We start from the raw sequence: 27887 nt of genomic DNA on the forward strand, positions 1-27887 counted from the left end.
CATTCCCCTCTTAGCTGGTATATTACCAATGCTGAGTCTCCGTACACCTCTAATGTCTTGATTTTCCGTTCTATGGCTGCCCGTATACCCATGATGCAAGCTTCATACTCAGCCATGTTATTGGTGCAATCAAAGTCTAATTTACTGGTGAAAGGATGATAATCTCCATTCAGAGACACCAAGACTGCCCCAATCCCATTGCCTAATGCATTCGATGCTCCGTCAAAGCTTAATCTCCAAGAATGATTTTCTTGGGGATCCTCTTCAGCATTTGCCACATATATCAAATCTTCATTCGGGAAATCAAAGTCTAGAGGCTCATAATCTTCCAGAGCCCTGCTAGCCAAGAAATCTGCTACCGCACTTCCCTTGATGTCCTTCTAACTTACATATACGATATCAAACTCAGAGAGCAAGATTTGCCATCTAGCCATTCTTCCATTCAATGCTGTTGACACCATCATATACTTTAAAGGATCTAATTTTGAAATTAGCCAAGTCGTATGATAGAGTAAGTATTGCCTCAACCTCTTGGTCGTCCAAATCAAGGCGCAACACAATTTTTCGATAGGCGAATATCTCATCTCACAATCAGTGAATTTCTTGCTGAGATAGTAAATCGCCTTTTCTTTCTTTCCAGTCGCATCATGTTGACCCAGCACACATCCCATAGAGTTGTTGAACACTGTTAAATACAAAATCAAGGGTCTATCTGGGCTGGGTGGTGACAGAATTGGGGTATTGGATAAGTATTACTTTATCTTTTCAAAGGCTTTTTGACATTCTTCATTCCAAACGTCAGGATTATGTTTCTTCAAAAGGCGAAATATGGGATCACATTTTTCGGTCAACTGTGAAATGAACCGAGCAATGTAATTCAATCTTCCCAAGAAACCTCGAACTTCTTTCTGGGTACGTGGTGGCGATAAATCTCGTATTGCTTTGACTTTGTCTGGGTAGATCTCAATTCCCTTTTTGCTGACTACGAAACCTAACAGCTTTCCTGATCTGGCTCTAAAAGTGCACTTTGTCGGACTAAGCTTGAGCTGGAACTTTCTTAATCTTAAGAACAATCTTCTCAGGACCTGCACATGTTCCTTCTCTGTTCTGGATTTGACAATCATATCATCAACATACACCTCGATTTCTTTGTGCATCATGTCATGGAACAAGGTTACCATGGCTCTCTGATATGTTGCTCCCGCATTCTTTAATCCAAATGGCATCACCTTATAGCAAAACGTTGCCCATAAAGTAATGAACGTAGTCTTTCTCATATCTTCTGGATGCATTTTTATCTGATTATATCCTGAGAACCCATCCATAAAAGAAAACAACGAAAATCCCGCCGTATTATCCACCAGCGTATCAACATGTGGCAATGGGAAGTTGTCCTTTGGGCTTGCTTTGTTCAAATCCCTGTAATCGACGCACATTCGTACTTTTCCATCTTTCTTAGGGACTGGGACGATATTAGCTACCCACTCAGAATATTTGACTTCCTGCAAAAAACCATCATCAAACTGTTTCTTAACCTCCTCTTTTATTTTGAGCACAATATCAGGCCTCATTCTTCTGAACTTCTGTTGAACTGGTTTGCAATCCTCTTTTATAGGTAAGCGATGCACTACAACGTCAGCACTCAATCCGAGCATATCCTGGTATGACCATGTGAAGACATCTTTGAATTCATGGAGTAATTCAATGAGGTCTCGTCTTGTTTTTGCGAGAATTTCAATTCCAATTTTCACCTATTTCCCTTCTTCCAGGCTCACAACTTCTACTGTCTCTTTGTGAGGTAGGATTTGTTTTTCCTCTTGTTCCACCATCCTCAACAAGTCCAAAGATAGACCACCCTCTTCATCACCTTCAAAGTCATGCGATCCCTCTAAACACACGTTTCGTTCAAAAGGGCACTCTGAGCTCGTAGCAGTGTCATTCATGTCATTGATACACAGAGACCTATTATGGTTACAAAAGAATGTATGAATTTATGTACAATTTGTTTATGTAATGAAAGAATATATTTTAGGCGAATGAAAGAATGAAAGAATATTTACTCGAAATAATTGCAAAGATGTATTTTATTAAAATAATGATTTCTAAACATAAGCCTATTTCACAAAAGAATTCTTGTTATTTCTAGGCTAAAACAACAAGTTTGTTCTGAATATTACTCTGAGACAGTTCTAAAGACTTTAGGTATTTCTTCCGCAGTCCAATTGTCTAGAACACTCCCAGGCTCATAAGAACGAATGTCTAGCCAACTTCTCTCTTCATTCCCAAGCTCATGAATGACATTAATGTGCATATTTCCCAACGTCTCCTCGATACTTTCCTCAACCGATTTTTTTCTCTCCTGATGAATGATTCCTCTAGATACGAAAGTTTTGGATATGTGGGGAATTATCATTGGCTCCCACTTAGCTTCTTCCCCATTCAAACGCGTCCTTCTTCTTTCCTGCCTTTTTCTATCTCCTTCTTTATTTGTCCTCTATTCGGCTTGTATCCTAAGCCAAAATGATCTTGCTTTTCTTTCAGCATTGGAACCTTAGTCTTCCCTTGCAGATATCTCCCTAGCCCTCTTCCGGGTAAAGCTCCTTTCCCTACTAACAATTGTAAACCCATCTCTGTGGTTTTGGATAATTTTGGAGCCACAATTTTACTCCATTCAGGAACAAATGCCGCATTTACGAACTCCAAAGATCGAAATGAGCATTCAACTAACTCGTTATTGGTCTCCACGTATGGCATCTCATTGGATACAGTTGCTATTATATCCTCTTCGATTTTTATTGTCACTAGCCGACCATCTGACACTAACTTCAACATCTGATGTAATGATGACGGAACTGCCCCTGCCGAATGTATCCATGGTCTCCCTAATAAGCAGTTATAGGAAGGTTTGATGTCCATCACAATAAACTCTACCTCATAAACTGTTGGACCAATTAGTAAAGGTACCTCAATTCTTCCCTTGACCTTCCTTTCTGTACTGTCAAATGCCCTCACTACATTTTGACACGTTTTCATGTGCGAACTGTCTATAGGTAGCCTGTTCAGTGTGAATAACGGTAATACGTTCAAAGCTGATCCATTGTCAATCAGTACTCCTGGCAAAATATGCCCCTTGCATCGTGCAGTGATATGCAAAGCTTTGGTAGATCCCATGCCCCCTGAAGGTATTTCATCATCATTGAAAAATATGAAATTATCAGCACTGATATTATTGACCAACCGATCTAGCTTACTGACAAAAATATCCTTGGACACATAAGTCTCATTTACCATCTTCATCAACGTATTTCGATGCACTTCTGAACTCAAGAGTAAGGACAGTACAGATATGCGGGCTGGTTGTTTATGCAATTGCTCAACGACATTATACTCGCTATGCTTTAAAAATTTGAGGAATTCCACAGCTTCTTCCTCCTTCACTGGCTCAACTACTTTCCCTTTTTACTCCCCTATTATAGCCTCTTTCATAGATTCTGGATTGGTACTCACACACTGGCTCTTTACCGTCTCACTTCCTGGGATAGTCGTATTGTACTCGTAGTTCCATGGGACCTTCTTTCTATCTTGGTAGGGAAAGGTTGCAGGTTTCTTTATTATGATCTTTGGCATTGCTGGTGCTCTCACCTCATCCTTCTTAGGTCGCGAGATAATGACCACAGGCTGCACTATTCTTGGAACCTTCGAAGCCTCTGATGTGCAAATGTTCCCCTCCTCCTTAACTTCTTCATAAAATTCCATCTCCTTGTTATCCATCAGGTTTTGAACCAAGGCTCTGAATTCTGCGCATTCCTGGATTTTATGTCCCTCCTCGTGATGGAACTCACAGTAATTTTCCACCCTTTCGAAGCGTTTCTCTGAACTCAGGATGATCAATCCCCTTTTCACCATATTTTTCCAGACCCACCTCAAAGGAATTTTCACCTCTGATATGTCTTCCTTGATCTTTCTACCCATACTCCCACCTATCATGTTCACTCCATTATGATCAGGTAACGGATTTTCTGTATTGGGTGAATCATCCAATTTTACCACGCCCAAGCTTATAAGTCTTTCCACCACCTTTTTGAACGCCGTACAATGCTCTATAGAATGCCCCTCAATTCTCGCGTGATAGTCGCACCGTGCATTTGCATCGTACCACTTGGGGTATGGAGGCTGCAGTGGTTTCAAATGGAAAGGGGCAACCACGTGTGCATTGAATAGATTCTGATATAGCTCCCTATACGTCATTGGAATTGGCGTAAATTACATTTTCTCTGTATTTTATCTTGTATCGATCTCCGCTTGATGATCCTCACGATTAATGACCACTTTTCCTACTGATTCATCAGAATCGTCTTCAATATGAACTCGTGTTGTTAACCTCGTTCTCTTTCTTCTTCAAGGCCGTCCTTCTGCTACTTTCTCCAGCATCTATTTTCCCACTTATGATAGCGTTTTCTATCATCTCGCCATTCATAACTATGTCGGAAAAACTTTTAGTAGCGCTTTCTAACATATGTGTAATAAATGGTGCCTTCAATGTGTTGACGAAAAGCATCGTCATCTCTCTCTCTAGAAGAAATGGCTGAACTTGGACAGCAACCTCCCTCCATCTCTGTGCATACTGCCTGAAACTTTCACCAGGCTGTTTCTCCATGCTCTGCAAAGTAATTCTATCAGGTACCATGTCAGTCACATGGCTGTACTGTTTTAAAAATTCCTGTGCTAGATCTCTCCATGAATTAATCTGGGAACGGCTCAGTTGATTGTACCATTTGGATGTAGCCCCTGTGAGGCTATCCTGGAAGCAATGTATCGGCAACTGGTCATTATTAACATATCCAGTCATCCTCCTACAGAACATAGTAATATGTGCTCCGGGGCTACTAGTCCCTTTGTACTTCTCGAACTCTGGCGTTTTGAACTTGTGAGGAAGTACCAGTCCTGGAACCAAGCTCAATTCTCTAGCATCAATTCCGTAATAGCTCTCAGTACCTTCTATCACTTTAAGTTTTTCCTCCAGCCATTTATACCTCTCCTCGAGCTGTTTTGATAATTCATCATTCATTTTTTCCTTTCCAGCCGTCTCATCAAAATCAGGAATAGCAGGATTAACAAAATTGGCACTGGGGTTAGAGCCTGATCCCATCTGGAAATTCATTTGCGTTGCAGCATCACCCGGAGGATTAATGGTAACAGAAGACCTTCGCGGGTACATCTCAACTTGTTGGGGTGTAAAGTCCGAAGGATAGACAAGTCCCTCATTGTCTCCTTCTTCAATATTGAGCACAGAACCCTTTCCTTTATCAGTTCCTTTATTAAACCACTGAGTTAACTGAGCCATCACACTCCCTTGAGACTCCATCATTTTGTCTATCATCTTTTGCTGCTCATTCATTTGCTTTTGAAGCAGCTCCTGCATTTCCTTTTGGGTTTGTTCTAATCTTTCCATTATTTGATCCATATCCTTGGTTTTTGATCGAGTACCGTAGTGGTGCTTGGTAGGTTGGTTGGTTTCCAGATTAGCTGAGGAGTGATTTAGATTTATTAGAATCCTTTAATGTATTTATTAATGCATATGAAACAGTGCAACGCATGAAATGAATGCAGAAAAGACGTCAATTTTAATTCAATTCCATATAAGAAAACTTTACTAGAAATTAAATTCCTTTACATAAAGTGAATTACAAATAAGCATTTGCACTAGTACCCAGAACTCTAATCTTTCTAAGTAATAAAGCTAATTCTTACCCCCGATCTGATTCTAATTCATACTTCACACTCAGCGTGTCAGCCTGTACTGCTAAAGTCTGTATATAATCAGCCACTTCTCGAACCTGGACCACAGCTTCCTCGATAAGATGATCTCTGCTTCTAACTTGGCTCTGAAAGTAGTGAAGCTGTTCATTATTACGACTTTCATTTTCCTTCAAGTGCTTGATCTGAATCTCACAATTTTGCAGCACTGTTTCTAGCTCTTCAATTCTTTTCTTCATTTTGTCAATCTTGCTTAAGCTTGCTTTTAACTCTATCGTAGAGTTTCGGCTTCGATACTGACGAAGAGATCTTTCCAACACAATCACTCTATCATTTAACTCACCCTTTTCCTTCTGGCTTTCTGACAAACTCTTTTCTAAAGCCTCATTTCGACTTTGCATCTCTTGAAATCTCTGTTCCCATTTATTGTCCTTGTCCTTTTCTTCTTGGATTTCTACTCGCCACAGTTCTGACGTCTTTCCCAACCCAACAGTTCTTATTGAAAAACGTAACTTTTTATAATTCGTCTTTAGACTGCCCAGTTCCTCATCAGCCTTATTTTTATCTTTCTTCAACCTCTCATTCTGAAGCTTCTGAACGTCTATGTCCAATCTCAAGTTCGTCTTTTCCACCTCCATTTGCTCTATCCTTTTCTCCAAATCCGCATTCTTCCTCTCAAAATCTTGTCTTACTATTTCCAACTCAGAAGGAATGACTCGCAAATGCTCTTCTATTGACTGGCCTTCTTCCTGATTTAACTTAGGTGTATTATCATTTATCCTTCTAGCCCACCATTGATGATACCCAGGAGTTGTCATTGGAACCACAGCTAGCCTCTTCATTCGGCGAGTTTGTTTCCACGCACTAGCCATCTCTTGAATCTTCTTTCTATAACCATCATCCTTGTACGAAAATTCACAATCAGCTATCCCTTGGGTCGCAGGTATAAATTACCTTGACCTATATTGCCTTAGTACCAATAATGGGGCGTATCCAGTAGCTCCCCAAACCCCTAGCAAATGAACCCAATCAAAACTACCACACCTATACAGGATCTCATCTGGAAGTAACCAAGGAGCTCTACACTCAATGTCCTCCTCTCGAAGATTTTGAAGAATTGCTATCCATTTCTCCTTCGAAATGTCATCTCTCCTGGGCGTAACGACTATCTCCTTTAGTGGTGAATAATTTTCAGAGAAACCTCGATACGACACTTTATCCACCTTCCAAAAGTGGCTGTGAAACCACGCGAGTAAAAGCTGTGCACATCCAATAAATCTACCTTCACCCGCCTTCAGGCATGCACTCAATGACCTGAAAGTCTCTGCCAAAATTACTGGAATTGGTGTAACTTTCTTATTGAGCCGGTCGAATAAATCAGTGACTGTTTCATCCACATACCCTAAGGCTTTAGGGAAGATAACCAAGCCGTATATACTTAAAGAAAAAACATCTAACCTTTTCCTGACATCTGGGTGTGTGAGGATTACATCTTTCAAGCCTCTCCAAGGAAAGCACTTACTGTCCCCCTTTTGCTTAATTCGTGCGACAACCCACTGCTCATTCATTCCTGTTATACTCATCAACTTCTTGGAAAAGGTTGGCACATTCACCGCTCTCGAATAGACCCTGTCCCCTTGAAACTTTGAACAACGGAGTAAAGCCATATACTCCTCTATCTAGGCACTAAATCGACCTTCCCGAACGTAAAGCAGCTGTAAGCAGGATTCCAGAATTGGGCGAGGGCTTGAAACAAATGCTTGTCTACCTTCACATCAAGCAAATAAGGCAAATCCCTATAATTATCATAAAAGAGCTGTCTAACCTCATCACTCCACTGACCCCAGATTTCCTTCAATTCTTGCAAATTGTTTTGAGTTGCATTGATATGCGTAAAGTCCCATAACTCTGATACATGCCCATCAGCCAAACTATCACCCTTTTCTTGCTGCGTTGTTTCAGACCAAGTTCGAACAGCCGCTTGTCCTCCACTTTATCAAGAAACCCGCTTTCCATGATAAGCCTTCTATTTAGCAACTGAATTTGAATTGACGCCTTTTATGATGAAATGAAATGTCATGTCATGCAAATAAAACATCAAAAGTCAGTATAACATAGAAACACAAGATATAATCAAGAAATAATAAAGATCCCTAATTGGATATCTACTAGGGTTTAGTATGTTTCTACCTAAGGTGGATTCCTAAGGTTCATTATATGAAGTTTGGCTTCTAGAGTAAAGGTACCCGAACCAGCAGATTCCTCAATCCTCACACATTATAGGCTCATATGGACTGAGTTCAGTTCAGGGGAATACATTTCCCTATGGCTGCACGGAGATGAAAAATCTCACGAAGACATAGGTACGGATGTATCCCGAAAGCAATCCACTACCCTACACGGAGGTAAAACCTCACGAAGGCATAGTTTCTCACTCCCACTTAAAAGGGTAACATTGTTCAACTCATGAAATGTATAATGCAAATAAGAAGATGATGAATGCAAAAGGATGTCATGAGTTTTTTTTTAAATATTTTCTCGACCATAAGACAAAAATTAATCAACTTTGTGGCTCGACTCTCTTATTTTTAAAAAGGGTCCCCAGTGGAGTCGCCAAGCTGTCGAAATCGTTTTTTTTTGAAAAAAACAAAAATTTTAGGTTTTCGACTTTAAAAAATGAAAATTGGGAGTCGCCACCAATCTTTTAGTAAGGTGTGATTGGGTCACCTAAAAAAACGACTTTGGTCTTCGAATTTTAGAAAAATGGGTCCGGGAGTCGGTTACGTATGAGGAAGGATTAGCACCCTCATTACGCCCAAAAATTGGTACCTAGTTAATTAATTAATGTCTTAAGGTCGAAAATTTTAAAAATATAATCTTTAAAAACTTAAAACGTTGCATATTAAGGCCCTTTTCAATTCAGAGAAGCAAAAATGCCACACCCAATACGTTAGGGCACAACATTCTAATTTCCCCCAAAATGAATTAGGTCAGAATACTTATACAATAAAACTTTAAAAGAACATCCACTCATCCAAGATTTAAGAAATCACACCCAATACGTTAGGGCACGATCCCTTTAGAATCCCAAACTCGGAATATTTCCTTTACTTTAAAAGAACATCCACTTATCCAATATTTAAGAAATCACACCCAATACGTTAGGGCACAATTCCATTAGAATCTCAAACTAGGAATATCTCCTTCATGATTTTAAAAAATCTTCATTTCGAGAAATCAATGCGTCACATCCAATACGTTAGGACACAACGTGTTGAATTCCCAATAATGAGTTTTTATTTTGATTTAAAGAATATCCATTTTGAAAGCGTTTGATTTTTAAAAAATCGAGTAGAAAAATGTAATGTTATGCTACATTAAATATATAATGCAATAATAAATACTACGATAGGATAGAAATAATGCAAATATATGAACAAATAAATAAAATAATGGCCTACCAAATATCAAATAAATGGACAAGATAATAAAAATATATATAAACATAAATTAATAAACAAATAATTGAAATAAATAAAAATATACATGTACCCTTGAAAATAATAAGTTTAAAATAATTAAGATAATATCAAAATTAATAAAACATGTGTCTAAAATATACGAAAAAATATTAGTTTTTAAGGTATAAATACATACAAAAGAAACATTTATATATATATACATATAATAATAATAATAATTTCAAAAAATTATTAGAAATACTAATTTTAAGAAAAAAATGGAAAAGGACTAAATTGGGTAGCAAGTAAAAAACAGGTGAATCCAAAATAAATAAAGTCCGGAGGACCAAATTGAACGCGCGAATTATATAGAGGGGCTGGAAGGGCAATTTTCCCTTCTCTTCTAAAACGGTGTCGTTCAAGAAGGGTTAAATTGAAATTAAAATAAATTAAAGAGCGAATTTAAAAAAAATAAAAAAAACCTAATTATAAAGACATTTAAAGGCGGAGGGGCTAAAGTGCAATTTGCCCCTCCGCATAAAAACACGCGGATCCTGGGTCCGGGTCGGGTCGACGCGCGGATCCTCCCCTCAAAACGGCGCCGTTTTCAAGTGGCTATTTAAGCCAAAACTAAAGCCAAATTTCATTTCAAAACTTTTTTAAAGAAAAAAAAAAACTAAGTCTTTCAAAAAACTCTCTCAGCCCTTCCGTCCTCCGACCATCGGTCGGTCATCGGACGGTCACCGGCCACGACGCCGGCCGCCGATCTCCGGCGCCAGCACCGCCGTCTGCAGTGGCCGGAGGGGGAAAAATTTCCAGGTTTGACCTTTTAGCCCCCCTGAGTCTAAATCTGGGCTCAAATCGCACAAAACACCAACGAAAGTGCCCCTAAAAGCAACGAAACCTTTCGGCTTCCGGTCGTCTTTCATCGGAGATGACACCCTCAGCCATTCACGGCGGTCTAGGGCTCAAAAAGGAGGTTATATCTCTCTTTTCCTTCTTTATTAATAGTATATAAACGAATAATGAATAACAGAATGTAAAAACAACCTTTGATTTTCGCTGTATCTCTATTTGTGCTGTAAAACGTGTTTTTTATTATTGATTTCAAAAAATCGATCACATTACAATGTATCCAGTGTCCTTTTATAATCGAATGAAAATAAATCAAAGAAAGAATAAATCTGGATATATCTTTGATTCTCAAATCTATGATTTTTTCCATATGTTGTTTGATTTCTTTCTTTGTTTTGTAGGTGGAGATCGGGGAAGATTTGGGGCTTGCGGCGCTGTGGAAACCCTAGGGTTTCTGTCTGTTTCGAGCCGTGTTTGGTTTGGGCCACTGAATTTTGTTTGGGCCTCAGTTTATTTTTAATTGGGCCACATAGGCCGATTTGTAAATTGAGCCCTTTAAAGCCCGGGCAAAATCTGTTATTACAAAATTAGAGTTATAACTCACGGTGAGCATCATGAAGCAAGGAATGGACGATCATTGTTTACTAATGGGAGGGTGTTGCCTCCTTATTCGATGACGGCCGTTCCTTTAGTTAATGATGATGATAATAATGAGAATCAACGGTTAGAGCTCTTTGTAGATTTACGGGGATGATGACTTGGACACCAGTGGTTTGTTGGTTATGAATTTGGGTCAAAATATTAAGTGTAATGCCTCAAAATTTGAATGTTTTTCTGTTAAAGTCTACTAGTAATTAAGTTTTTGTATTTGTGGTTAAGTGTTTTGTTTATGTGTTTGAGATAGAGGGTTTGAGTCTTCCTTTTTAAATTATTGTTATTATTGTGGTTTAAAATGCTTTGGTGTAGCCTCCAGACTTGGTCTTAACGTCTAGACTGGGTATGTGGTGTTACATTAACTTAAAATTTTGTAATTTTGTGAAAAAATGCTGACGTGGAAGGTTCAATAAGCAATCCATTAATGAAATAACAAATGAGTGACGATTTTGAACAATTTTTCTGACGTCAATGACTAAATTGACAAAAAATTTAGAGTTACCAAAATAGAAACGACCTTATTTTAGGGTGATGAATAGGGTAATTTACCTTAGTTAAAATTTAAATCATGATCAAAAATTAAATAAAAATAAAACTGAAAAAATTTAAACATATTAACAATGATTAATAACCATACTGATAATATTTAGTAGAAAAAATAAAATATATTATATGTTGTAATTAATTATAAAACTAACATATTTGTTTATCACGTACTATTTTAAATCATCATAACAAATAAAATCATACAACAAAAGATTTTTGTAGATTAGAAAATTTGTTTTATTTACTTATTGACTCTAGCTATTGTTTAGTTGTTTAATATTATGATTTAATCGTTTGAGGAAAAATATTTTATATAAGATATTCAAACATTAAAAAATATGAACTGTTTTAAATAAAGTAATTTTTCCAAAGTTGTTTAATGAAACAACTACCAGAGGTTCACAATGGATGGATTTTCAGGTAACCTCCTTTTATATAATTGCCTTCATTCACTTGAATCTTCGTATTCAAAAAGTTGTTCATCAATGTCTTCTTCAGTGTTCTGCACTCCAACTTATGTTGCTACCAGCTGGCCATGTAGTTTCCTGAGCTGTAGCAGATTCTTCCACTATAGTTTCATCAACTGATTGGCTTGCCTGCAAAACGAATTAAAGCTTGACATATTACTGTTTGTTTATGATGAAAATATTGCATGAATTCATAGAAATTAAAGAGTTGGGGTGAATACACAGAAAAGAATTCAATAGATGAACATTAGTTTGGGAGAGAAGTGCACCTGTGTTTCGGCATGCACTGATTGCTCTGAATCAACACTAAACCTTGTGGTTAGGTTGGGACAATCTTGTACGTTTAAATCATCCAAAGATGGGAAAACAAAATGATAACCTACAGGGCTGAAGCTCATGAGGTTTGGTAGCCTATCAAGGTCTAAGTCGGTTAATTGTGGTAGGTGTATCACTTTCTCTTCATCCTTACTCACATTTGCTTCATCTCCTTCGAACACCTGCTCTAATTTGGGGACGTTTCCAAGGCTTATTGTCTTCAATTTTGGAAGGCCACCATGGGCAGAAGTAATCGGAAAGAGATATTTCAAGTTTTTACAATAAAAGATTATAACTTCAGCCAGACGAGGGAAGCAAATAGGTTGGAGATGATGTTGTGATGACTTTTGATCCTTGTCAATAATTTGTTCCAATTCCTCACAATCAGATATATATAACTCGCTCAATCGTGGCAAATATTGAGCAATGGTTGGTGAGAATATGTATCTTAAGCTTCTACAATTTCTAACATTCAATTGAGTGAGATTTTGAAAGTTTACAGCTTGGATGGGACCATTCCATATCACTCGCAATTCGGTTAGTTCAAACAAATTTAGGAACTTCAGGCTTGAAAGGTTATAACTAGAATCAAATAACTCTCTAAAGTTGGAAATTTTTAAATATTCCATACTTACTGATGATCCTCCTCTCCCCATCATGTTGCTCATTTTCTTCATTTCTTTCATCCTTTTAAGGGTCAATTCCTATAAACATACCATCAGTCATCAATTTCAAAATGTTCAAAGCAATGAACAACTTATCACTCATTTTGTTAATTAATTTTCTTACATAACATTTATTAATTTAAAAAAATATCAAATTATTCAAGTTTAAACACTTTTGTACGAATTCTTTTATCTAATTTTTTTCCTTCAAGAATAAGCCCAAAATTTTTTTTCCTATCTTTTATAGCCAATTATATCAAATTAAAAAACTAGATGAATCGTTAGACCAAAACTATAAAATAATATACAAGCATTTGTATAGTTCAGACAGTAAATTATCAAGAGGGGAAAATCAATAAAAGATTAATAAACAATATATAAAACTTACTTGTATTTTAGTTGAAATGATAAAAGGTGTCAATTCGGGACAATTCACCACTTTTAACTTCTGCAATGATGAAAGGGTAAGCACAATCTCGTTTCCATCCCTTCCTTTGAATTGAGGTAAATTTTCCAGCACAACCTCATTCAGTAGAGGAAGGCCTTGAGCCATTGAGATTGGAAAAGTGTCTTCCAATTGAAGGCAATCGTAAATTTCTAGATTTGTCAAACTTTTCAATATGTGACCATGGGATAATGAGGAAAGAGATGTCAACTTGTTGCATTCACGTACAAATACTTCCCTTAGACTATGGAGACATACGTTGGATGCCTCTGTTGCTTTGATTATCTCTTCCAATCCAAAGCACCCACTTATTCGTAGAGTTCGCAATCCCCCAAGGCTATTAGCAATAGACATTGGGAAGAGATACCTCAAATTATTGCAGTTTTCAACTTTTATTTCCTTTAAACATTGAAGGCTTATGTTTGACACTTGTGGCTCTTGGATTATTTCTTCTAACTGGGAGCAGTTGCTTATCTCCAGAGTTTGCAAATTGGACGCACTTAGAAGTTTTGGAAAGCCTCCATGAGCAACAGTAATCGGGAAGAGACATTTTAAGTTTTCACAATTGAAGATACTAATCAGAGTCAAATTAGGAAAGCAAATAGGTTGGAGTCGATGATCATGTGATGAAGTTTGATCCTTCCCAGTAATCTGCTCCACTTCTTCACAATTACAGATATCTAAATTGCTCAATTGCTCACTTGTTATTCTCCGTAGCTCCAATTTCTATAAACAAATCATTTCAAAATGTTTCAAGAAAGTGAACAACTTATCATTTTACTAATTAATTTCTCTTACAAATCATAAAAAGTCTCTTAATGAAATTTTATCTGAGTTATTAAATGGTATTATAGTCAGCTAGCTGTAATTTGGATTAGTTTGTAGACCAAAATTATAAAATGAAAACTATATATCCTTTAAACAGCTATGCAAGCATTTGCTCTATTGGGATAACGAATTATTAACAGGGAAAAATAAGAAAGAAAAGAAAGCAATTCAATTAATAATTAATAATTTATAAATCTTACTTGTATTTTAGCCGAAATGATAAGAGGTGTCAACCGGGGACAATCCTCCACTAATAACTCCTGCAACCTGTGACCATGGGACAATGAGGAAAGAGATGTCAACTTATTGCATTCACTTACTCTTATTTTCCTTAGACTTTGGGGGCTTATGTTTAACACTTCTGTCCCTTGTATTATTTCTTCCAATTGTGAGCATCTGTGTATATCCAGAGATTGCAATTGCCCAACGCTATTATTAGCAGCTGACATTGGGAAGAGATATTTCAAATTGTTGCACTCACTTATTTGTACAACCTTTAGACTTTGGAGGCTTAAATGATGATTGGGCCACTGTTCTATGCTCCTCAATTCAACAGTCTGGAATAGCACTTGCATTTTACCACATTGATGAACTTGAAGCTCTTCAAGATTTTGTGAAATTGGAATTGCACCAATCATTTCATTGCAATCCCGTAAGGACAAGGTTTCTAACTTTTGTAAGAAACCTTGTGGTTGAGGGCCATTGCACAGCTCTTCTAAAGCAAGCATAGATGCTAATGATAAGCTTCTCAAATTAGAGAATGTAGTGGTTGGCACCTGTTGCTTTGATGCATCAATTAGGGATTTCATACCATCGCAACTATAAAGAACTAGAGAAGTCAACTTACTGAATTCCAACTCCAAGCTTGGAATAAGGTTTGGATAGCCCTGCACTCTTTCCAGGTCAAGAGATTCTACATCTTCAAATAGTTGCTTGCATGCATCTAAGGACGCATTATTAAATATTGTCAAAGATCTTGAGATTGGACAAGGTTCAAATGACGTCCTCCAAGCCAAAATGAAAACATCAAATCTCCATAATTTAGGAAACACAAAGCCATCTGAAAGATCTTGAGGATGCAAATCCAACGATAATACACCCAACTTGGGCAATAAATTCAACTCTGATAGGCCAGAATAGCATTCTTTTTCAGTTGCGTTCTTAGTCGCCCATTTTATTGATCTAGAACCATGCAAGTATAGTTCTTCTAAATTGGACAATCTTTGTATTAATCGATGAGGAATTCTTCGTAGTTCTCTGCATTTTGACAACTCCAAAAGTCTTAGATTTTCTAAATCACCAATTTCGTTCGGCAATTCAGATATAGCAGATCCACTTAATGAAAAAATCTCAAGTGTCTTCAACTTCCCAATCACTGAGATGTCAGAGAATCTACAGTTACGCAACTTCAATGTTTTAAGGTTCATTTGGAATTGAAATGCAACTGGAGATATCATTAGATAATCCAAAGCACAAGCTTTTAATGCTTTCATACCCTCAAAGAATTCACTTGAAGTTTCCATGCGACCCTCACGTGTTCCACCAAGTAAAAGAAATTTGAGATTTGGCAAAACCAATCCTTTGGGAAGTTCATCCATTTGATCAGTGTTGAAGGAGATTGCTATGAAATGCTTGAAACTTTCATCCATCGGCAATGTTCCAACACTCGCAAAAGAAAACTCCTCTCTGGAGGATGCAATCCATAAAGCAACTTCACGAACCACATCATGCATTTTGACATGCCCTTTTCTTCTGCAATCTAACAACAAACAAGAGTTCTTGAGGATTTCAGTCGATGCAAGCACTTCACTTCTAACTTTTTCAATTGAGTTGATGCCTTTATACAACTCCAATCCCCATGCATATCTCACCAAGTCCTCCACACAAATCTCATGATCTTCGGGATATAAAGAGCACAATAAGAAACAAGTCTTCGTCTCCATACCCTTCAAGTACTCGAAGCTCGCCTCAAGACATAGATAAGCATTTTCTTCATTAACATCTTCAATTTCAGTTAATCTACGATCTTTGAGTCTCCGATATGCCGCTTTCCACTCGTGACAACTTTTACCTTTCAAAGCACTTCCTAACGAAACTATAGCAATGGGCAAACCTTGGCATTTTCTGATGATTTTAGTTGCCACCTTTCTAATAGCGTCATCAGCAGAGCCATTTAGACTTGCTTTCGTTGCAAACAAATTCCAAGCTTCATCGCCATCTAAACAACCCAGTTGTACCACCTTTTGACAATCCATAGCAAGGCATACTTGTTGACGGCGTGTTGTTAAAAGAACTTTGCAACTTTTATGATCTTCGCCAGTCGGTATTCCTATCTTCTCCTTTAAGTTGATATTTGTCCAAATATCATCAAGGATAATAAGAATCCTCTGTTCCTTCTTCAGTCTCAACCATAAATCTTGCACTGATCTTCTTCCTCGTTCATTCTTCATATCAAAGTCTATGAATTGTGCAATTTGATCTTGAATTACTTCGAAGTTTGGCTTTTGAGACACAGTTGTAATCACAACTTTATTGAACAAATTCAGTTTTTCAGCTTGATTTCCAACTTCACGAGCCAAGGTGGTTTTGCCCACCCCTCCCATCCCCCACAATCCAATCATGCTGATATTGTCATCTTGTAAGGCTTCAATGATTTGATGGAAAGCAATCTTTGAAGCTTCCGAAACCACAAATTCCTTAGAGCAGAGGAATTCTGTGGTGGGAAGGGTACTAGGAGCACGGTAACCGACTCGTCCAGGTTGACCAAATTTGTTGATCTTCTCCAAAAGCTCAGATATATCCAGAGTTTTCTTCATTGCTTGCTTGCTTAATTGATATCTCCAACTCCAATTAGGACACCAATTGAGACACCTCTTATTCTGTTGAATTTCCATCTCCAAAGTTTCCACATTCGATAGGATTTCCACTGCCTTCCTTTGCAGATCCCCTACATCATCTTCAACATGTAAAAGCTGCCTTTCAGCAACCTCAGTCTCACGCTGCAGACGAGTTCGTGCCCTTACAAGTTCACCTTTTTTTTCCACCAGCTTTTCAACATTGTCATGAAAGTGGCGGACATAATCAAGTTGACGTCCCACCGGCTTTACCACATAGTCCGCAACTAGTGTTCCAACGGAGTTAGCAAGAGACTCGCAAAATTCACAACCCATTCTTGACAAGCTCGATTGAAGAATACGATTTTCCAAGTTCAAACACTGTAGCAAATCATAAGTAATTATCATTAGAAAAGAATATTAAAGAACTAAAAAATGTTGAAGATGAACACCTACTTCTTAGACATACCACACAAGGTGAAAGACAATTCCAAGTATGAAAATTAATCGGCTTTTATTCGATTCAGTCCAGCTGCAGAGAAAACACAAAAAGTGAATACTATGATAAACTTATACCGACAGCAGAATTGATATGATGCCAAACTAAAAATAATTTTATACCATAGAAATTTTGTAAGTATGGTACAGAATTGGTGAGATAAGTAGAAAGAAAGAAGACTTAGTGGAGAAGCTTTTATTACATTTTCTTTGTTGCTTATCAATTCATACTAGTTAACAAAATCAAATATACGAGTGTAATGCCACCTAATTTTAGCTTTGATTTCTTCAAGAAAAAAAACAGAATAAGAGATTATTAGATCAATATATATATATATATATATATATGTATCTAAACACAATTAAGAAATGAAGCATATATAAATAGCTTTACCTCACTTGAGAACTTCAAAATCAAACTAGACTTGGTGCTGAGAAAATGCTCCACTAGTTGAAAACAATCAAAAGGGTTTGAAGATTAGGTATTTTTTGGAATAAAAGAAAGTAAAAACTGAACACAAAGAGTAAACTTGAAGATTTTTTTTTTTTTTTTGGCTTTATGGAAAGGGGAAATAGAAAAGAAGAGAGATGAAGGTAGCACTAAAATGATGAGAAACCTTGACAAAGAAATTGGAGTTTATGTGCTTGGACAATTCCAACACTGGAGAATATAAGGTAGGATTTCTTGGTTTTGGTTTAGCCAAAGGATTCGTGTTATGAGATTACTGTCAATTGTAAATTAAAGTTTCAACAAACAATCAATGGATCAAATTATTAGTAGTTGCTTTTTAGTGGATTGACTGGTTGATTTGTCAATGGCCCCATGCATTGATTTCTTTTTTAAAAATAAAAGTTAAAGAAATAAATTTGAAAAATATCTAAAAAAGAAAAGTGTTGGGACGAAATTTTGGCCTAGTTTACGCTTGTTTTGTCCGTAAAGCAAACCTAAATAGCGCCACTAGAAAATGTTAAGTCTTTGCTCTCACACTTAAAATTTTTCTTTAACATTTTCACTGCATTTAAAAATATGTATTTTCTATTGACAAAATAATCTATCTTCTTAATTTCCATTTGCTATGGAATGAAAATTAGTTTTCCTTAATTCATTTTTATTCATTTAAAGTTATCATATTTTTATTGTTTTGTAAATGTATAATGATAAACTTAATCCTTAACGCTTATATCTTTTTGTTAATTTAGCCATTAATCTTATAAAAAGAATTGCATTGTTGTTTTTAACAGAAATATTAACTAAAATATTATTTTTTTACATGGCAGCCCGCATGATAATTCATGTGTGCTTTATGCTAATTTTATAATTACTTATCAATTTTTATTTTATTTTTAAATTAATCGTTGGTGTGGCATATAAGAAAAATAGTGTCATGTCAACATGAAATACGCATACACTGCCACGCAAGGTATCATGTCAATACATTAAAAAATTAATATTTTATATATTAAAAAATTGCTTGATTGACAATGGAATAAAATTTCATTCATTATTATGAATACTAATAAAACTATCAAATGTTTTTATAACCACTCCATTTTCAATGGTATAAGATTTTCATTGTCAATAAGATTTTTAACTTTTCACAACATCATTAAATATTATATATTAAATTTTGGTTTTCAAAATTTAAAAACTCTAAAAATAAAAAAATTAAAATCAAAATTACAATTTAAATATAATTTATATTATCTTATCCTTTATTAAAATGATGTTACATTTCTTTGATATTGTAATTCAAATATGAATTACTACTCTTTTTAAGATACTGCATTACTCTCTTAAGATACTACTTAAAAGCAATGATTTAGTTGAATCCAAATTGGTTTACTATTTAATAATATTAATAACATAATTATTAAAAGTAAAACTTTAAAAGAAAAATAAACTAACTTAAAATGAAAATTAGGTCAAATTATTAGTTTGTAAATCACAATAAGCCCAAGGCTAAAACCCAAAAATAAAATAAAATATGAAAACTTAAATCTACTCTTTAATTGTTATAATTGTTGGATACTAATGCATCTATATGCTAAATTTAGTTTTAGTTGGTATTTAATTGTAATATTAATTAAATAACTTATAATTATTAATATAAAATAATAAGTGTAATTTATCACTAATAAAAATAAATAACTGATTAATGGAATTATTATAATCTACTCTTAGAATGATGCTACCCCCAACCCCCAAACCCTTCCAACTCCACCAACTTTGCTAACTCATTTGCCCGGATAAACATCATCTTGCCAACAACAACCCCCCCCACAAACCAAACTATCATAGCCAACACCTAGCCTGATAAGATATTGTCCATTTTGGGCACACATGTCCTTCACGAATTTGTTCTCGGGAGCGACCATAGACCCCCAAAAGACCTCTTACCACTTAAGTGTTGCTACCTCTTTATATAGTCTAGACCTTTCCTGTGCTTTGCTGATGTGGGATTTACCTAGGGTGTTACATTCACCCCCTTAGGGACTCAACGTCTTTGCTGAGGTTTGCCCCACCATTGCTTAAAAGGCACGACAAGTGGCTCTAATACTAATAAATGTCATAGCCAACACCCAACTCGGTAAGATGTTGTCCACTTTGGGTGTACATGGCCCTCACGGATTTGTTCTTGGAAGCATCCACACACACCCAAAAGGCCTCTTATCACTTATGTAATGGCCTAAATTCAAGGTTATCGGAACACTGGGTTTCGGGACCACAAATCCGATGAGGAAAAATTTATTTTTCTTATATTTTTATGGTCTACGATTTCAAAAAATGATTTCGTGAAAATTTCATTTGAAAATTTGTCCGTTTGGGCACTCAATTTAGTCAAAAGGACTAAATTGTAAAAAGTGTAAAAGTTGAGTTCTACATGTTAGCGGTGTCCAATTGTTATGAAACTTTAAATTGGAGGTCCTTATATGGTAATTAGACCATTGGTTAAGTTGGTAGATAAAAATGGACATGAGATAAGTGAAATAGGAAATTTTTAAGTTAGGGGCAATTTTGTAATCTAGTAATAAAAAGAATTAAAAAGGGAAAAAGATGGCCAAAAATATCATCTTCTCCATGGTGAACGAAATCAGCAAGGGAGAAGCCCTATTTAGGGTTTTCAAGGTTCCAAGCTCCATAGTAAGTGTTTTAGGGTGATGAATAGGGTAATTTGCCCTAGTTAAAATTTAAATCTCGATCCAAAAATTAAATAAAAATAAAATTGAAAAGATTTAAACATATAAACAATGATTAATAACCATACTGATAATATTTAGTAGAAAAAAAATAAAATATATTATATGTTGTAATTAATTATAAAACTAACATATTTGTTTATCACGTACTATTTTAAATCATCATAACAAATAAAATCATACAACAAAAGATTTTTGTAGATTAGAAAATTTGTTTTATTTACTTATTGACTCTAGCTATTGTTTAGTTGTTTAATATTATGATTTAATCGTTTGAGGAAAAATATTTTATATAAGATATTCAAACATTAAAAAATATGAACTGTTTTAAATAAAGTAATTTTTCCAAAGTTGTTTAATGAAACAACTACCAGAGGTTCACAATGGATGGATTTTCAGGTAACCTCCTTTTATATAATTGCCTTCATTCACTTGAATCTTCGTATTCAAAAAGTTGTTCATCAATGTCTTCTTCAGTGTTCTGCACTCCAACTTATGTTGCTACCAGCTGGCCATGTAGTTTCCTGAGCTGTAGCAGATTCTTCCACTATAGTTTCATCAACTGATTGGCTTGCCTGCAAAACGAATTAAAGCTTGACATATTACTGTTTGTTTATGATGAAAATATTGCATGAATTCATAGAAATTAAAGAGTTGGGGTGAATACACAGAAAAGAATTCAATAGATGAACATTAGTTTGGGAGAGAAGTGCACCTGTGTTTCGGCATGCACTGATTGCTCTGAATCAACACTAAACCTTGTGGTTAGGTTGGGACAATCTTGTACGTTTAAATCATCCAAAGATGGGAAAACAAAATGATAACCTACAGGGCTGAAGCTCATGAGGTTTGGTAGCCTACCAAGGTCTAAGTCGGTTAATTGTGGTAGGTGTATCACTTTCTCTTCATCCTTACTCACATTTGCTTCATCTCCTTCGAACACCTGCTCTAATTTGGGGACGTTTACAAGCCTTATTGTCTTCAATTTTGGAAGGCCACCATGGGCAGAAGTAATCGGAAAGAGATATTTCAAGTTTTCACAATTATCTATTATAACTTCAGCCAGACAAGGGAAGCAAATAGGTTGGAGATGATGTTGTGATGACTTTTGATCCTTGTCAATAATTTGCTCCAATTCCTCACAACAAGATATATGTAACTTGCTCAGTCGTGGCAAATTTCGAGCAATGGTAGGTGAGAAGATGTATCTTAAGCTTATACAGTCTCCAACATTCAATTCAGTGAGATTTTGAAAGTTTACAGCTTGGATGGGACCATTCCATATCACTCGCAATTCGGTTAGTCCAAACAAATTTAGGAACTTCAGGCTTGAAAGGTTATAACTAGAATCAAATAACTCTCTAAAATTGGAAATTTTTAAATATTCCATACTTACTGATGATCCTCCTTCCCCCATCATGTTGCTCATTTTCTTCCTTTCTTCCATCCTCCGAAGGGTCAATTTCTATAAACATATCATCAATCATCAATTTCAAAATGTTGAAAGCAATGAACAACTTATCACTCATTTTGTTAATAAATTTTCTTACATAGCATTTATTAATTTAAAAAAAATCAAATTATTCAAGTTTAAACGCTTTTGTACGAATTCTTTTATCTAATTCTTTTTCCTTCAAGAATAAGCCCAATTTTTTTTTCCTATCTTTTATAGCCAATTATATCAAATTACAAAAACTAGATGAATCATTAGACCAAAACTATAAAATAATATACAAGCATTTGTATAGTTCAGAAAGTAAATTATCAAGAGGGGAAAATCAATAAAAGATTAATAAACAATATATAAAACTTACTTGTATTTTAGTTGAAATGATAAAAGGTGTCAATCCGGGACAATTCACCACTTTTAACTTCTGCAATGATGAAAGGGTGAGCACAATCTCGTTTCCATCCCTTCCTTTGAATTGAGGTAAATTTCCCAACACAACCTCATTCAGTAGAGGAAGACCTTGAGCCATTGAGATTGGAAAAGTGTCTTCCAATTGAAGGCAATCGTAAATTTCAAGTTTTGTCAAACTTTTCAATATGTGACCATGGGACAATGAGGAAAGAGATGTCAACTTGTTGCATCCATGTACAAATACTTCCATTAGACTATGGAGACATACGTTGGATGCCTCTTTTGCTTTGATTATTTCTTCCAATCCAAAGCACCAACTTATTTGTAGAGTTCGCAATCCCCCAAGGCTATTAGCAATAGACATTGGGAAGAGATACCTTAAATTATTGCAGTTTACAACTTTTATTTCCTTTAAACATTGAAGGCTTATGTTTGACACTTGTGGCTCTTGGATTATTTCTTCTAACTGGGAGCAGTTGCTTATCTCCAGAGTTTGCAAATTGGACGCACTTAGAAGTTTTGGAAAGCCTCCATGAGCAACAGTAATCGGGAAGAGACATTTTAAGTTTTCACAATTGAAGATACTAATCTGAGTCAAATTAGGAAAGCAAATAGGTTGGAGTCGATGATCATGTGATGAAGTTTGATCCTTCTCAGTAATCTGCTCCACTTCTTCACAATTAAATATATCTATATTGCTCAATTGCTCACTTGTTATTCTCCGTAGCTCCAATTTCTATAAACAAATCATTTCAAAATGTTTAAAGAAAGTGAACAACTTATCATTTTACTAATTAATTTCTCTTACAAATCATAAAAAGTCTCTTAATGAAATTTTATCTGAGTTATTAAATGGTATTATAGTCAGCTAACTGTAATTTGGATTAGTTTGTAGACCAAAATTATAAAATGAAAACTATGTATCCTTTAAACAGCTATGCAAGCATTTTCTCAATTGGGATAACCAATTATTAGCAAGGGAAAAAAAAGAAAGAAAAGGAAGCAATTCAATTAATAATTAATAATTTATAAATCTTACTTGTATTTTAGCCGAAATGATAAGAGGTGTCAACCGGGGACAATCATCCACTAGTAACTCCTGCAACCTGTGACCATGGGACAATGAGGAAAGAGATGTCAACTTATTGCATTCACTTACTCTTATTTTCCTTAGACTTTGGGGGCTTATGTTTAACACTTCTGTCCCTTGTATTATTTCTTCCAATTGTGAGCATCTCCGTATATCCAGAGATTGCAATTGCCCAAGGCTATTATTAGCAGCTGACATTGGGAAGAGATATTTCAAACTGTTGCAGTCACTTATTTGTACAACCTTTAGGCTTTGGAGGCTTAAATGATGATTGGGCCACTGTTCTATGCTCCTCAATTCAACAGTCTGGAATAGCACTTGCATTTTACCACATTGATGAACTTGAAGCTCTTCAAGATTTTGTAAAATTGGAATTGCACCAATCATTTCATTGCAATCCCTTAAGGACAAGGTTTCTAACTTTTGTAAGAAACCTTGTGGTTGAGGGCCATTGCACAGCTCTTCTAAAGCAAGCATAGATGCTAATGATAAGCTTCTCAAATTAGAGAATGCAGTGGTTGGCACCTGTTGCTTTGATGCATCAATTAGGCATTTCATACCATTGCAACTACGAAGATCTAGAGAAGCCAACTTACTGAATTCCAACTCCAAGCTTGGAATAAGGTTTGGAGAGCCCTGCACTCCTATCAGGTCAAGAGATTCTACATCTTCAAATAGTTGCTTGCATGCATCTATGGACTCATTAAATATTGTCAAAGATCTTGAGATTGGACAAGGTTCAAATGGCGTCCTCCAAACCAAACTAATGAGAACATCAAATCTCCATAATTTAGGAAACACAAAGCCATCTGAAAGATATTGAGGATACAAATCCAACGATAGTACACCCAACTTGGGCAATAAATTCAACTCTGATAGGCTAGAATAGCATTCTTTTTCAGTTGTGTTCTCAGTCGCCCATATTATTGAGCTAGAACCATGCAAGTATAGTTCTTCTAAACTGGACAATCTTTGTATTAATCGATGAGGGATTCTTCGTAGGTTTGTGCAATTTGACAACTCCAAAAGTCTTAGATTTTCTAAATCACCAATTTCGTTCGGCAATTCAGAGATAAGAGATCCACTTAAGGAAAAAATCTCAAGTGTCTTCAACTTCCCAACCATTGAGATGTCAGAGAATCTACAGTTACACAACTTCAATGTTTTAAGGTTCATTTGGAATTGAAATGCAACTGGAGATAACAATAGATCAGCCAAAGTACAAGCTTTTAATGCTTTCATACCCTCAAAGAATTCACTTGAAGTTTCCATGCGACCCTTACCTGTTCCACCAAGTAAAAGAAATTTGAGATTTGGGAAAACCAATCCTTCGGGAAGTTCACCCATTTGATCACGGTTGAAGGAGATTGCTATGAAATGCTTGAAACTTTCATCCATCGGCAATGTTTCAACACTCGCAAAAGAAACTCCTCTCTGGAGGATGCAATCCATAAAGCAACTTCACGAACCACATCATGCATTTTGACATGCCCTTTTCTTCTGCAATCTAACAACAAACAAGAGTTCTTGAGGATCTCAGTCGATGCAAGCACTTCACTTCTAACTTTTTCAATTGAGTTGATACCTTTATACAACTCCAATCCCCATGCATATCTCACCAAGTCCTCCACATAAATCTCATAATCTTCGGGATATAAAGAGCACAATAAGAAACAAGTCTTCGTCTCCATACCCTTCAAGTAATCGAAGCTCGCCTCAAGACATAGATAAGCATTTTCTTCATTAACATCTTCAATTTCAGTTAATCTACGACCTTTGAGTCTCCGATATGCCGCTTTCCACTCGTGACAACTTTTACCTTTCAAAGCACTTCCCAACGAAACTATAGCAATGGGCAAACCTTGGCATTTTCTGATGATTTTAGTTGCCACCTTTCTAATAGCGTCATCAGCAGAGCCATTTAAACTTGCTTTCGTTGCAAACAAATTCCAAGCTTCATCGCCATCTAAACAACCCAGTTGTACCACCTTTTGACAATCCATAGCAAGGCATACTTGTTGACGGCGTGTTGTTAAAAGAACTTTGCAACCTTTATGATCTTCGCCAGTCGGAATTCCTATCTTCTCCTTTAAGTTGATATTTGTCCAAATATCATCAAGGATAATAAGAATCCTCTGTTCCTTCTTCAGTCTCAACCATAAATCTTGCACTGATCTTCTTCCTCGTTCATTCTTCATATCAAAGTCTATGAATTGTGCAATTTGGTCTTGAATTACTTCGAAGTTTGGATTTTGAGACACAGTTGTAATCACAACTTTATTGAACAAATTCAGTTTTTCAGCTTGATTTCCAACTTCACGAGCCAAGGTGGTTTTGCCCACCCCTCCCATCCCCCACAATCCAATCATGCTGATATTGTCATCTTGTAGGGCTTCAATGATTTGATGGAAAGCAATCTTTGAAGCTTCCGAAACCACAAATTCCTTAGAGCATAGGAATTCTATGGTGGGAAGGGTACTAGGAGCACGGTAACCGACTCGTCCAGGTTGACCAAATTTGTTGATCTTCTCCAAAAGCTTAGATATATCCAGAGTTTTCTTCATTGCTTGCTTGCTTAGTTGATATCTCCAACTCCAATTAGGACACCAATTGAGACACCTCTTATTCTGTTGAATTTCCATTTCCAAAGTTTCCACATTCGATAGGATTTCCACTGCCTTCCTTTGCAGATCCCCTACATCATCTTCAATATGTAAAAGCTGCCTTTCAGCAACCCCAGTCTCATGCTGCAGACGAGTTCGTGCCCTTCCAAGTTCACCCTTTTTTTCCACCAGCTTTTCAACATTTTCATGAAAGTGGCGGACATAATCAAGTTGACGTCCCACCGGCTTTACCACATTGTCCACAATTAGTGTTCCAACGGCGTTAGCAAGAGCAGAGTCGCAAAATTCACAACCCATTCTTGACAAGCTCGATTGAAGAATACGATTTTCCAAGTTCAGACACTGTAGCAAATCATAAGTAATTATCATTAGAAAAAAATATTAAAGAATTAAAAAATGTTGAAGATGAACACCTACTTCTTAGACATACCACGCAAGGTAAAAGACAATTCCAAGTATGAAAATTAATCGGCTTTTATTTGACTCAGTCCAGCTGCAGACAAAACACAAAAAGTGAATACTATGATAAACTTATACCGACAGCAGAATTGATATGATGCCGAACTAAAAATAATTTTATACCATAGAAATTTTGTAAGTATGGTGCAGAATTGGTGAGATAAGTAGAAAGAAAGAAGACTTAGTGGAGAAGCTTTTATTACATTTTATTTGTTGCTTATCAATTCATACTAGTTAACAAAATCAAATATACGAGTGTAATGCCACCTAATTTTAGCTTTGATTTGCTTCAAGAAAAAAACAGAATAAGAGATTATTAGATCAAGAAATATATATGTATCTAAACACAATTAAGAAATGAAGCATATATAAATAGCTTTACCTCACTTGAGAACTTCAAAATCAAACCAGACTTGGTGCTGAGAAAATGCTCCACTAGTTGAAAACAATCAAAAGGATTTGAAGATTAGGTATTTTTTGGAATAAAAGAAAGGAAAAACTGAACACAAAGAGTAAACTTGATCTTTTTTTTTTTTGGCTTTATGGAAAGGGAGGCTGTTTTACTCAAATAACCCAAAAAAATATTATATTTACAAAAATAATCCAAGTTTAAAAACAATCACCAAAATAACCTAAAATAAACAGTAGCCACTCTTTTTTTACACCAATGATTGGCTAATCATTGTGTCAGACTTAAAAAAATTATTTTTTTAGGTTCTAGTCTGTCAATGACTGGAACTCATGTATTTTTTTTAAAATTTTGTAATACTGAAATACGGATATACGAAAAAGAAAAAAAACAAAAAAATATTTTTTTTGGGTGCTGGCCTGTCAATGGCCGGCACCCAGTACACGAAAAAATTTTTTTTATTTTTTTTTCAGAATCGATAAAAATAAAAAAAATAAAAAAATTGGGTCTTTGATGCATCAATGGTTGGCACCGATTACTGATCTACGAAAAAAATTATTTTTTTTAGTGTCGAATCGAATAAAAATACGAAAAAATAAAAAAATTTTGGGTCTTTGGCACATCAATGGCGGCACCCGATCTGACAAGAAAAAAATTTTTATTTTTTTCGTCGTAATCGAGATAAAAATACGAAAATAAAAAAAAATTTGGGTGCTGGCACATCAATGGCGGCACCCAGTCATACATAGAAAGAAATTTTTTTATTTTTTCGTATTTTTATCTGATTCTAACATCGAAAAAAAAAAAAAATTTTTCAGATTGCATTGGGTGTCGACCATTGACAGGCCAGCACCCAAAATTTTTTTTAATTTTTTTCGTATTTTTTTATCTGATTCTGACACGAAAAAAAATTAAATTTTT

At 35.8% G+C, this 27887-nt stretch overlaps 3 protein-coding genes across 5 annotated transcripts; all 3 read right to left on the reverse strand.

Moving 5' to 3' along the window:
* Window positions 1-11566: 11566 nt before the first annotated feature.
* Window positions 11567-27064, reverse strand: LOC105766299 (disease resistance protein At4g27190). Of its 3 annotated transcripts, none has more exons than XM_012585700.2 (6): window positions 26940-27064; window positions 17297-17359; window positions 14194-17208; window positions 13109-13891; window positions 12010-12759; window positions 11567-11869 (listed from the first exon to the last, which is right to left on the reverse strand). In XM_012585700.2, the coding sequence occupies exons 3-6, from the start codon at window positions 17161-17163 to the stop codon at window positions 11768-11770; spliced, it is 4605 nt and encodes a 1534-aa protein (XP_012441154.1). In that variant the 5' UTR covers window positions 17164-17208; window positions 17297-17359; window positions 26940-27064; the 3' UTR covers window positions 11567-11767. The 3 variants fall into 3 exon arrangements, with proteins under 3 accessions (XP_012441154.1, XP_012441151.1, XP_012441153.1); XM_012585697.2 differs by lacking the exon at window positions 26940-27064 and adding an exon at window positions 17720-18064; XM_012585699.2 differs by lacking the exon at window positions 26940-27064 and adding an exon at window positions 17720-18064 and having other exon boundaries at window positions 17284-17359.
* Window positions 20796-25074, reverse strand: LOC105766300 (uncharacterized). Its single transcript, XM_012585701.2, has 4 exons — window positions 23424-25074; window positions 22338-23120; window positions 21239-21988; window positions 20796-21098 (listed from the first exon to the last, which is right to left on the reverse strand). Exons 1-4 carry the CDS (start codon window positions 24924-24926, stop codon window positions 20997-20999), a joined length of 3138 nt encoding a protein of 1045 aa, XP_012441155.1. The 5' UTR covers window positions 24927-25074; the 3' UTR covers window positions 20796-20996.
* Window positions 24948-26395, reverse strand: LOC105767115 (disease resistance protein At4g27190-like). The gene is made up of 2 exons (XM_012586633.1): window positions 25094-26395; window positions 24948-24974 (listed from the first exon to the last, which is right to left on the reverse strand). Exons 1-2 carry the CDS (start codon window positions 26393-26395, stop codon window positions 24948-24950), a joined length of 1329 nt encoding a protein of 442 aa, XP_012442087.1.
* Window positions 27065-27887: the final 823 nt, after the last annotated feature.

Source organism: Gossypium raimondii, chromosome 5 (assembly GCF_025698545.1).
Source record: "Gossypium raimondii isolate GPD5lz chromosome 5, ASM2569854v1, whole genome shotgun sequence".
Lineage (NCBI taxonomy): Eukaryota > Viridiplantae > Streptophyta > Magnoliopsida > Malvales > Malvaceae > Gossypium > Gossypium raimondii.